We start from the raw sequence: 12,372 nt of genomic DNA, 5'->3' as shown, positions 1-12,372 counted from the left end.
GGGCCTTCAAATTTTCAAAGCTGTATCCAGGGGCCTGTGAAGTTACTTTGTGTCCCCTTATTCACTCAACAAATATTCATTGAGCATCTTGCTGTGTGCCAGGTACCGTTCTGGGCAACAGTGAAACAACAGTAAACAAGATGGACACAGCCCCTTCCAATCACAGAGTTTATATCTCTAGGGATAACAGATGATCACGTTAACCAGTTTGTGTTTAATAGAATTTCAGGTAGTGATAAGTGCTACGAGGAAAAACAAAAAAGTGTGGGATCATGATACTATATTTAAGCAGAGACTTGGATAGTAAGAGATGTTAAGATTCAAGGAGGAAGCATTCTGGACTGAGGAATCCAAGTCCAAACCCCAGGGTGGGAATGGGCTCAGCTTCTCTGAAGAGCAGCTCTAAGCCCAGCATGGCTGGAGCGGAGAGAGAGAGAGGAGTCAAGTCCTAGGAGAAGTTAGACAGGTAAACAAAGCCAGATCATTTAAGGCTCTGTGGACCAAAGTAAAGAACTTGAATTTTATTCTAAGAGTAATGGGCAGCCAATGGAGAGTTTGAGGCGAGGAAGTTACATGATCTGTGCTTTCAAAAGTTGACCCTACAGGCACCTGGATGGCTCAGTTGGTTAAGCGTCTGACTCTTGGTTTCGACTCAGGTCAGGAACAGATGGAACCTTGCGTTACGCTCTGCGCTGACAGTGCAGTGCGGAGCCCGCTTGGGGTTCTCTCGCTCCCTTTCTGCTCCTTCCCCATGCATGCATGCACATGTTCTCTCTCTCAAAAAATAAATAAACTTAAAAAAAAAGTTGGCTCTATATGGGCTTGATTTATGTGAAGCAGAAACAGGGAGATTAGTTAGAAAATGAAACTTGTCAAGGCAAGGGATAATGGTTTGGGCTTGAGTGGGAAAGGCTGACAGGTGAAAAGCCAGGTATCAGGTAAAATTTTAAGATGAAGCAGACAGCACATGTGAAGGACTGGGTACAAAACAGGCAGAAAAGAGAATAATCAAGGACAATTTCCAAGAGTTCTACTTTAACAGCCGCCGTGTGTGATTTCGGCGAAGAAATCTGGAGGATAGAGGGGTTGGTGGAGAGAAGGGTGTCAAAAGCTCTGCTTAGGTAATGTGGAGGTAGAGTCGCATTTTAGACAGCCAGGCTGGGATGCTGAGCAGGAAGCTGATATTCATGTCTCGAACTCAAGGAAAAGTTTAGAGCTTAAGATGCAGATGTGGGAGGAGATCACTTGGGGACAGAGAAAACACAAGGGATAAGGACTGAATGTGGAGGGTCTCAGCATTTAGAGGTCAGGAAGGAGGAAAAAAGCCAGCAGAGCAAGCTGGAGGAGCCAGTAAGGAAGGAGAGTCCTGGACGCCAAGAAAAGAGGGTGTTTGAAGGAGGGAGGGAGTGACCGACCGTGTCAAGTTCTGCTAAGTCGAATAAAATGGGGACTGAGGCCGAGCCACTGGGCTGGATAAGGCGATGGTTGTGACCTTGACGAGAGCAGTGTAAGTGGAGAGGTGGGATCAAAAGCCCAGTGAGGGTTTGTTAAAGAAAGAACAGGGAACAAGGCAGTGAATTCAGCGAGTTTTTCCATATAGCAAAATCACAATAAAATGCAGCATTTAAGAATCTGGGTTTCGGGAAACCAAAGAATATATATTCATATTGCTTGTATATGCATAGAATATCTCTGAAAAGAAATGTAAGAAACTGCTAACACTACTTGCTTTCAGAAAGAACACGTAGTTGGTGCGGGTGGAAAAAAGGCTTTTATATCCTTTTGTAGCTTCTGCATTTTCTGTCTGATTATATTTTCAAGTATAATCTATTCCAGCAAGTGAAAAATAATGTTTAAAATGAGCTTTGGAATTAAAGCAGGTCTAGCTTTTGCCACGTACAGTTATGTGGCCTTGTACAATTGCCCAGCCCTTCTCAACCTCGTGAGAGATGGCATAAAATGGTAGTACCTGTATCACACCTGTAGCACAAACCATCCAAGGCAGCATGCTTAGCGCAATGCTTCATCTATTCTAAGTGCTCAGGGAATTCATTTATTTATGTTTATAAATCTTCTCTTTTAAGCTTGTTTCCTGAAAACAGGGATGATAGTAGGTGCTTCTCAAGGCTCGACGATCAAAGGAAATGAAATGAAATGAGATTAAAAAGTGTCCGACAGATGGCAGCTATTACTATTACCATCGTTATTTTCATTAGAAACGAGTGCCCTGATGAATCCGAGAGCTGGCCCGGTGAGGCAGTCACGGAGAGGCTGCCTGTAGCAAACCTGGCTCCTTCTGCGTCACTTGTAAGGACGGAGCAAGTGACTCTCTCAAGGATTCTAAGCAAGGTCAGCTGACGAATATAACAGTAATGTCTGAGTACCTATTACGTGCCAGGCACTTGGTAGGAGGTGTGGGAACAGAAAAAAAAGTTACACTGTACCTGCTCTTAAATAAGAGTTAGGTCTATACGGGAGAGAGAGGTAAACAGTCACCGCTCAGTGCGTGGGAACACATAGTAATAACGGAGCTGTGGACAAATGCTGTAGAAGGAAGGGTATGGTACCATCCAATAAGGGCGACTGGCAACAGTGCCAGGGCTCTTCATGGAAACCCTTCTGTGAGGCATGATGGTAGTTTCACAGAAGGGGTCCTTTTGCTGGGAACCCTCCTTCTTCTTTCCTGACTCCTACTTCCTTTTCCAGCCTCGGTTTAGACATCGGTGCTTCTGGTAAGCCACCGCTGAGCCCCTAGAACTGGGTCGGCGCCTCCATCCACCCAGGTGCTCCTATCTGTCCTTACTCTATCAGAGTCCTAAGCACATTAATGGAATGAGTTCACTTTCCAGTCTTTCCAACTAGCTTGGGAGACTCCTGAGAGCATAGACTGTGCTTACAATCACATTCCCAAAGCCTAATAGAGTGCCTAGCACACTGTTTATTGACTAATAAATAAAGGAGTTAATGATGGGCAAGAATGTTAAACCTTCTCTACTTCCATTTCCATATGTTATAAAGAAGCAGCAAACTGCTCCGAAGGGCACGTGGAGGATAAAGAAGGCATGCTCTGGTTTGTGCTGGCATCGGTCCAGGGCCCACTGACCAACGATCTCGATGAGATATGCCAGGATCACCCCATCCCGAAGATCCTGTCGCAGGTCCTGCACGGGCTTCACTGCTGGCCTCTTCTTGAGCTGTGCGTTCACCCAGGCCACATACGCCTGGAGCTGTTGCTGGAAAATCAAAGGTGGAAATAAGAGAAAGGAATATGATTCTTCTCCTTTGCCCTGCACCCCCTGAGGCAACATTTGAGACTGGACTACGGTGGGAAATCCACATCCAGAGGGAGGAGGAGGTTTCAAGGAAATAAAGAAGAAAGATGGGGAGACATGGAGCATGTTCTAAAAATCTCTAATTTTATGCTAGTTGCTAGTCTTCAGGGAAAGCTAACCGCTGACTTGGTGGCAGTGTAGACACGGAGAAACAGATGAGTGTTTCAGTGAGTAGGAATCCTGCTTTCCTTGAGTTTTGCTCCCTTGACCATGGATGGGGGCCAGTGGAGAAGCACAGCCAGTTTTTGGGTGTGATCACTGCTGCCAGTAACCCATTGTGCTTCTCAAGAACAATCACTCATTCTCACATGCACAATGGACACTGATACTCATAAGGCTGGTCTTGGGGAATCAGAAATAAACAACAGCAAGCCAGCTCAGAACAACCTCTCCCATCACTACGTTCTTCACAATGAGACTTAATGGAAATCATCTCACTGTCAACCCGAGATTTATTCTCCTGAGCCCATAATCCTGGGATTGCTACAGAGTTAGTGTTAATCCGTGCTTTATGTTGTCAAAGAGGATCTAGTTGCCTAAAATCTGCACAAAGAAGGAAAAAGAAAAGCTTTGGTGAGCAGTACCCTGAAGACTTGGGCAGAGGTTGTGGCGCGGGGGGGGGGGGGGGGGGGGGGCGGGCGGGGGGTGGGGCTTTCATTATTGTCAGACAGAGTTAAACCCAGTATCATCAGAAGCCTGTCGGGCCCAGATAGGGACACACAACTCATCCCAGCCCTCGGATCCCCCTACATAGTCCATTTTGTCCCCTATCAAAGCTTGCATCCAGGTGTTTATTCTAATTTTGCATTTGTTCTGAAGATGGACACTTAAATATCAAAAGAGCACATGAACAATATCCCAGAACAATCAGCAGCTCTGTCTGGTTGCTGTAGAAGCCCAAGACCCTGACCCTAAACATTAGGTTCAAGGGCTAACGGTATTATATTACTAGCTGGTTGAAGAATAGTTGATTTCTACGCCACAAGTACTTCTTCAATAAAATGTTGGAAATTACCCACTGATTGCTTCCTGAGCTTAAATTAAATCTTCGTTATTTTCTCTGTGTCGATTTGTGGCAATAAATGAAGTCCTTTATAAAGACAGTACTAAGGCAATAATCTATCAGCTGCTGACAAACTGTAGGAAGTGCCATATCAGCAGGCAGTAGGGGAAGGAATCGAGTGTCTACATGAACTAAACACTAGTTCTGGAATTTGATATGTGTTTTATCGTATTAATGAAGGTGCCTGGGACAGGACCTGCCACGCAACTGATGCTTGCTTAACAGTCATTATTATTTTCATCGTTATCACCATCTAATTAATCCTCACAAAAACACTGAAGGGTCAGTATCCTCTCCATTCTACGGATGAAGTTCAGAGAAGTGATGGAACATCCCCAAGGCCCCAGCCAGGACACAGCAGATCTGGTATGGAAACGCCTAACTGTGGTCCAAGCATTGACCAAGGGCATCGTGCTACCCCACTCACTTGGTATAACAGGGGTGGCCACACCTTCTGCCTAATGTGGGCCAGACCCTCGCCCAAGGTCTGCTCCTGCTGCACAGCCCAAGCACCGTGGGAGGCAAAGGGTACCTCTGTAGTAAACCACTCTGCTCTGGAGCAAAGGAGTTAGGACCAAAAAAGGCATTAAGGGTAACAGTTGGGATCTGACCCTGGCTTAGGTATAAAACACCTAGGGGTGCCTCGGTGGCTCAGTTGGTTAAGCATCCGACTCGGTTTCAGCTCAGGTCACCATCTCGTGGTTTCGTGAGTTTGAACCCTATGTGGGGCTCTGCGCTGACAGTGCAGAGCCTCCTTGGGATTCTCTCTCTCCTTCTCTCTGCCCCTTCCCTACTCATGCTGTCTCTGTCTTCCTCAAAATAAATAAATAAAACTTTAAAAAAAACCCATATATGTGTATATACATGTGTGTATACATACATATATATATATATATATATGTATATATACACACACATACATAAAATAATAAAATTCCTAACCAGTCTCCCTGTATCTACTATCATCCTCAACCCACCCTCCACACATCCCTGCTTCAGATCCTTCACTGGCCTCTCTTGTCAAGATAAAGTCCAACCTTCCTGGCTGCATTTAGTCTGTCATGTGCCGGCCGCTGCCTCTGCTCTGCTTACTCACTACCCTCCCATTTGCCTGCTGCGTTTCGGTTGGTCCAAACCATGTGCAGTGCCCCAAACGCACCACACTTTCCAGCCACTCTCCCTCCCTGAGCCTGCAGTCTCCTCTTAAGGCTGAGCCCAAGCATCACCTTTTCCAAGAAGCCTTCCCCGACCCTCCCACAGCCCAGCTCTGATCTCCCCGAGGACGTCCAGTGTCACACACGGTGCTGAGATCATAAGCCCAACCTGAGCCCACACTTTTGTGGTTGTGGGGGAGGGGGTGGTTCCTGAAAGAGGAAATGAGGCCAAGGGAACAGTGAGCTCAAAGGAGCTCAGATCCGAAGTATGCTCTATGCAGGGAGTCACAACAACTCAGAAGTACTGGACTTTAGGGTAGCAGGTGCACGACAAATATTTGTTTGAGTCAGTGAATCACTTGTCACATTTCATCAGGCCGAGACTTAAAATGATTGCAAAAGCTAATAATGCAGGGGCAGACAAAAACAAATGGTTTATGTTAGACCAAGATCATTTCTACTTGAGTAACCACAGCCTTCTTTTGGCTATTGAATAGAAGTTGTGTCTGATGCAAAACTGATGAGAGGTTCTAACAGTACTTTTCATGCACATTAATCTCACCTCTGGTTTCCAACAAGAGGATTCTACAGCATAAATGATAATAATAGTGACCACTGTTCTGAACACCTACTCTGTGTCAAGGGTTATGCTAGATCACTCATTCATTCATTCATTCATTTTTAAGTAAACTCTGTGCCCAATATGGGACTCAAACCCATGACCCCAAGATCAAGAGTCGCATGCTCCACCAACTGGGCCAGCCAGGTGCCCCTCTGCTAGGTCCTTTAAACGCATTTTCCCTAATGCTAATCTGCCAGGAAGATTTTACTGTATCTATTTTGCTAATTGGAAACTGAGACTCAAAATAGGTAAACTCGTTTGTTCCAGGTCACCAGACAGTAAAGCATGAATATGAAACTCTAATTCCCAAGTCAATGCTCTTTCCACTCAACCACACTATCACCTAAATAAATGCATCCCTGAAGTTTCAGTGAACCTTTCTCAAACTCTCAGAATGGAAGTCCCCTTAGTCTACACCACTTTCTCCCCCACATCCAATGTTTGGGTCTCTTGTGTAATAATCTACACTAAGTAGCTATCTACTATTCCAAGGGTGGCCCCCAGGCCAGCAGCATCAGCATTACCTGGGAGCCTGGCAGAAATGCAGACTCTCAGACTCCACCCCACCCCTACTCAATCAGAACCCACACTTTAAACAGATCTCCCAGTGATTCATATGCACATTAAAGTTTGAGAAGCACTGATCCAGCCTACTGTTCCCACCCCTGGCTGTGCTTCAAGATCACTAAGAAAGCTTTTAAAAAAACAAAGACATGTAGACATTACCCCCATCAAATTCTCTCCATAGGGTAGAACTCAGAAAGCTTTATTTTCCCAAGTTCCCCCATATGATTCTTGTAGAGCTAACCTGAGTTTTCTCCTAGCTAAACATTACAATTCCTTAACCAAGGGGTTCTGTAAATGCTGATTACCCATTAGAGTCACTGGAGAAGCTTTTTAAAAATACTAATATCTGCCCAGCAATTGTACTACTAGGTATTTACCCAAAGGATACAAAAATACTGATTCAAAGGGGCACATGCACCCCGATGTATACAGCAGCATTATCTACAATAGCCAAATTATGGAAAGAGCCCAAATGCCCACTGATAGATGAATGAATGAAGAAGATGTGGTATATAAGGGGTGCCTGGGTGGCTCAGTCAATTGAGCATCCGACTTCGGCTCAGGTCACGATCTTGCCATCTGTGAGTTCAAGCCCGCATCAGGCTCTGTGCTGACAGCTCAGAGCCTGGAGCCTGCTTTGGATTCTGTGTCTCCCTCTCCCTCTGCACCTCCCCTGCTTGCACTCTGTCTCTGTCTCTGTCTCTGTCTCTGTCTCTGTCTCTCTCTCAAAAATAAAATAAACATTAAAAAAAATTTTAAAAAAGATGTGGTATACATATACAATGGAATATTATGCGGCCACCAAAAAGAATGAAATCTTGCCATTTGCTATGACGTGGATGGACCTAGAGTGTATTAGGCTAAGCAAAATAAGTCAGATAAAAACAAATATCATATGATTCCACCTATATGTGGAATTTAAGAAACAAAACAGATGAACATGGCGGTGGGGAAGACAGGGAAGCAAACCATAAGAGGCTCTTTTATTTTTTAATTTGAGAGGTGGGGGGCAGTGCACATGAGCAGGAAAGAAGGGCAAAGGGAGAGAGAGAATCTTAAGCAGGCTCCACACTCAGCACAGAGCCCTACTCAGGGCTCAATCCCACAACCCTGGATCATGACCTAAGCCAAAATTAAGAGTCAGACGCTCAGCTGACTGAGCTACTCAGGCACCCTGAGACTCTTAAATATAGAGAACAAACTGAGGGTTGCTGGAGGATGGGCAGAGGATGGGCTGGGTGGCTGATGGGTATTAAAGAGGGCACCTGTATTGAGCCCTGAGTGTTATATATAAATGATGAATCACTAAATTCTACTCCTGAAATCAACATTACACTATATCTTAACTAATTAGAATTTAAATAAAAACTTTAAAAAATACTAACGTCGGGGGCCCACTAGAGAATAGTTAGAATTTCTGAGGGTGGGGCCCAGTTATACCAATATTCCTTAAATTCTTCTATGCACATCCAGAGTTGCAAGCCAAGCTCACATTCCTTACCCAAAATGGTTTCAAGTATTACTGATCTTCTGTCTAAATCTATCTGAAACTGAGACATCTAGAACCTAACACAATACTCCGAGTTTAAAGGAGACATGAAGATTCCTCATTCAAGATATTTTTCTTTTCTTTCCTTCTTCGTTCTTCTCTTTCCTTTCTTCCTTGGCCACCAGAACACATTATTGACCTACACTAGGGGGTTATTCAAAACCCCTAAGTATTATTTTTTTTATTTCATTAACTGTTCAGTTTGAAATAATTTCAGACTTACATAAAAGTGGCACAAAGAGCTCCCCTATATGGTACAAAGAGCTCCCAAAAATGGTACAAAGAGCTCCCCTATACCCATTTACCTAACTGCTTCCCCAAATGTTCACTTCGTCCATAACAGCAACAGAACAGGACATTAACAATGACACAGTACTATTACATAATCTCCAGACCTTATTCAGATTTCCCCAATTGACCTACTGTCCTTCTTTGGTCCAAGATCTCACACGACATTTAGTTGTCCTGTCCCTTTGGTCTCTTTCAATATGGCTAAGTCTTTCTCTGTCTTTCATGATCTTGACAATTTTGAAGAATACTTCCCAGTTATTTTGTACACTGTCCCTCAATTTGGGTTTGTCTAAAATTTCTTAGTGATCAAATTCAGGTTATGGATTTGGAACATACAATACCCTTCTCTGTGCATCATATCAAAAGACACATGATGCTGATACATCGCATTATTGTTGAAATTAATTGTGATTACACAGTTAAGGTAGGTGTCTACCAAGTTTCTCTACTGTGAAGTCGCCATTTTTTCCTCGTAACTGATAAGTATCTTGTGGGAAGATTTGAGACCATAAAAATATCCTTTTCCCTATCATCGCTTTACTTAACATCCATTTTTCCTTTCTTAAAAATCATTGAGTATTCTTTTCCTGATTGATTACTATGACATCTCCCAAATGATGATTTTCTAATTCCATCATTCCTTCTACACTTACTAGTTGGAATTCCTAATATGAGGAAAAGCTCTTTCTTTTCCCCCATTTACTTATTTATATCAGTATGGGATCATGGGTATTTATTTCACTTTTGTTATATTAATCCATTACTATCATTATTTACTTGTGCTGCTCAAATTGGGACAAATGTTGGCTCCTGTATCCTTTTCAGATGCTCCAGTCACTTTTTTAAAAATTGAGGTAAAAAGATACATCACATAAAATTTGTCATCTTTGTATTTTTAAGTGTATAGCTCAGTAGTGTTAAGTATATTCACACTGTTGTGCAATGAATCTACAGATATCTTCATATTGCAAAATGAAACCCTATGCTCATTAAACAATAAATCCCATTTCCCTTCCTCCCGGTGCCTGGCAACCACTGTTCTACTTTCTGTTTCTATAAATTTGACTATTTTAGAGAACTCATATGGAATCATACGGTACTTGTCTTTTTGTGATTGGCTTATTTCACTCAGTGTAATGTCCCCAAGGTTCATACATGTTGCCCCTTGTGTCAGATTTTCCTTCTTTTTTAAGGGTGAATAATATAATTGTATGTTTATACCATGTTTTGCCTATTCATTCATCTGTTGATGGACATGTGGGTTGCTTCTACCTCTTGGCTATTGTGAATAATGCTGCTATGAAAATGAGTGTGCAAATACCGCTTCAAGATCCCACTTTCTTTTGGATATAGACCCAGAAGTAGGACTGCTGGTTCATATGGCCTGATCACGTTCTTTGAACATTTCCTTACTTCCTGGCGTCATGAGATATTCCACACTCCTCGTCTTAGGCTTTCTCTGCCCAGCTCTGGAATCAGTTATTGCTCAAAAGAACTCTAGTTCTTTGGTTTTTAGAAACCAAAATTTGGGCATGAGTTGTACTCATTGTTACTGGGGTTACATTCTTGGCCCTCTCAGTAGTAGAGTAGAAAATGCATGTATGTAGGGGCGCCTGGGTGGCTCAGTCAGTTGAGCGTCCGACTTCAGCTCAGGTCATGATCTCACCACTTGTGGGTTCAAGCCCTGTGTCGGGCTCTGTGCTGACAGCTCAGAGCCTGGAGCCTGCTACAGATTCTGTGTGTCCCTCTCTCTCTGCTCTTCCCCCGCTCATGCTCTGTCTCTCTCTGTCTCAAGAACAAATAAAACATTTTAAAGAAAACAAAGAAAATGCATGTATGTATACACACATATGCACATACACCTTGAGAGACAGACATACAATGAATTACAGCATAAATTACACTGATCCCTCCTCCAACCAAGCCCACAGAGTTCACTTCTTCCTGTCCCTTTTCTTTATTATAACTCCTTTCTCCCAGTGAGAAACCAGAACTCTCACTCTCCACCATATATTTACTAATATTTGCTTGATCCTAGAAACACATACGTTAGTGTCAGACTTGCTAACTCATACCTTGTGAAAAATTAATTTACCAACCATAATATAATATTTGTGCATAGTTCTTTTCGAGTTTAGAGTCAAAATGCTGATGCAAAAAGTGACTTAGGTTAGTTCTTTTCTTCTCCAGTCCCTTCAGTGTGGTTATGTTATTCATTTGTAATACAGTGGGGTTCGTTTTGTACTATCAGTAGTCCATTTTGGGTTCTCTCCACATTTTGGATGATTAGGTGCATGGGTGATTGCATATCATTAGCATGATCCTAAAAGTCAGAGCTGTACAAAAACATCTAGTCAGGAAAGTGTCACTGCTATGTCATTCTTTCTACTCCATTCCCTTCTCTCAGTTCTTTCCATCTATTCCCATCCACCTCATAGTAACCAACCACATGAGTTCCAGTTTATCCAGGAAAAGGACACGTGTATATTTGCTTATTTCCCTTTCTTTCTTATGTGAAAACTAGCACAGTACTGATATTCTTTTTGTACTTGGACTTTGCACTTCACTTCACTTAACATAGTCTGGAAATCACTCTACACTGGTTCAGAGACTTTCTTTATTCATGTTTACAGCGACCATAGCACTCCATTATGTGGATATACCATAATTTATACAACCATTCTCCTGTGTATGGGCACTTAGGTTTTTCCCAATGTTTTGCAATTACCAACAATGCTGCAATGAGTGAACATCGTATAGGCCTGGGTATTTTCACGTGGATGCAGGCCTGCCTTCAGGGTAGATTCCAAGATGTGGGATTGCTGGACCAAGAGGCACGCAGGTATGTAATTTTATCAGATATTGCCAAATTTCCTGCCAAAAGTATCGTATCTCTTTGCATTCCCATGAGGAATGCACGAGCGCATGACTTTCCCACAGCCTTGCCTACAGAATATGTTGTCATACTTTTAATTCTTGCCAATGTGATAAGTGAGAAATTGTACCTCAGTGTTTTAATTTTCATTTCATTCATTATGAGTTTGAATTTTTTGTAGGTTTAATAATCCATTTTATATATCTTACCTTTTATAACTTTTTTCATATCTAAATGATTGGTCTGTTCATGTCTTTTTCTCATTTTTCTATCAAAGTTTCTGGTCCTTTGTCCTGCCATTTTTAAGAACTCTTTGTATCTTGGGAATGTTACCCTTTTGCCTCGGACATATGTTGCAGAGACTTCTCAGCTTTTCAGTTGTCTTTTGACTTGACTCAGGTTGTCTTTTTGGCCATGAAAGAGTTATTTTTATATAATCAAGTTTATTGATCATTTATTGTATTGCTTCTGAATTCTGAGTGATGGTTAGAAAGGCTTTCCCTTCACTGAGGTGAAAGAAGACTCCACCTCTGTTTTTTTCTAGTTCTTGTCTCGTTTTATTTTTTACATTCAGATCCCTAATCCATTTGGAGTCTATTCTTATATATGATGTGAGAAATAAATCCAATTCATCCTTTACAAAAAGCACCATTTATTAAAAAGTCCCTCTTTACCCCAATGGTCTGAGATGCTACCTTTATCATATACCGAATTTCCAGAAGTCCTTGGGTCTGTTTATGGACTTTGCATCCTACATAACTTGTATATTTGTTGATTCATGCATGTTTTAATTATAGAGGCTTTACAGTACCTTTTAGTGCTCGGTAAAGCTAGTCCCCTCACCCCTGAAAATTTCCTTTTTTTAGTATTTTCTTGAATATTCTTGCATATTTATTTCTCCATATGAATTTTGTTATCT

General features: G+C 42.3%; 1 protein-coding gene across 15 annotated transcripts in view; it reads right to left on the bottom strand.

Annotated features, from left to right (window-relative positions):
- DIXDC1 (DIX domain containing 1) overlaps window positions 1-12,372 on the bottom strand; it is a 74,647-nt gene that overhangs the window by 37,761 nt on the left and 24,514 nt on the right. For 14 of the 15 annotated variants that reach the window (XR_006713724.1, XR_006713723.1, XR_006713725.1 and 11 more), the window contains one exon: window positions 3,104-3,233. The exons of the other annotated variant lie outside the window; for it this stretch is intronic. Coding sequence is in view for 10 of the 14 variants with exons in the window: in XM_045482779.1 (XP_045338735.1) it covers window positions 3,104-3,233 (130 nt within the window). In the remaining 4 variants the exon portion in view is untranslated. The remainder of the gene's footprint in view (window positions 1-3,103; window positions 3,234-12,372) is intronic. 15 annotated transcript variants of the gene reach the window in all.

This window comes from Leopardus geoffroyi, chromosome D1 (assembly GCF_018350155.1).
Source record: "Leopardus geoffroyi isolate Oge1 chromosome D1, O.geoffroyi_Oge1_pat1.0, whole genome shotgun sequence".
NCBI classification, from domain to species: Eukaryota; Metazoa; Chordata; class Mammalia; order Carnivora; family Felidae; genus Leopardus; species Leopardus geoffroyi.
Note: the sequence above shows the minus strand (reverse complement) of the source record. Positions and strands in the feature narration are given on the sequence as shown.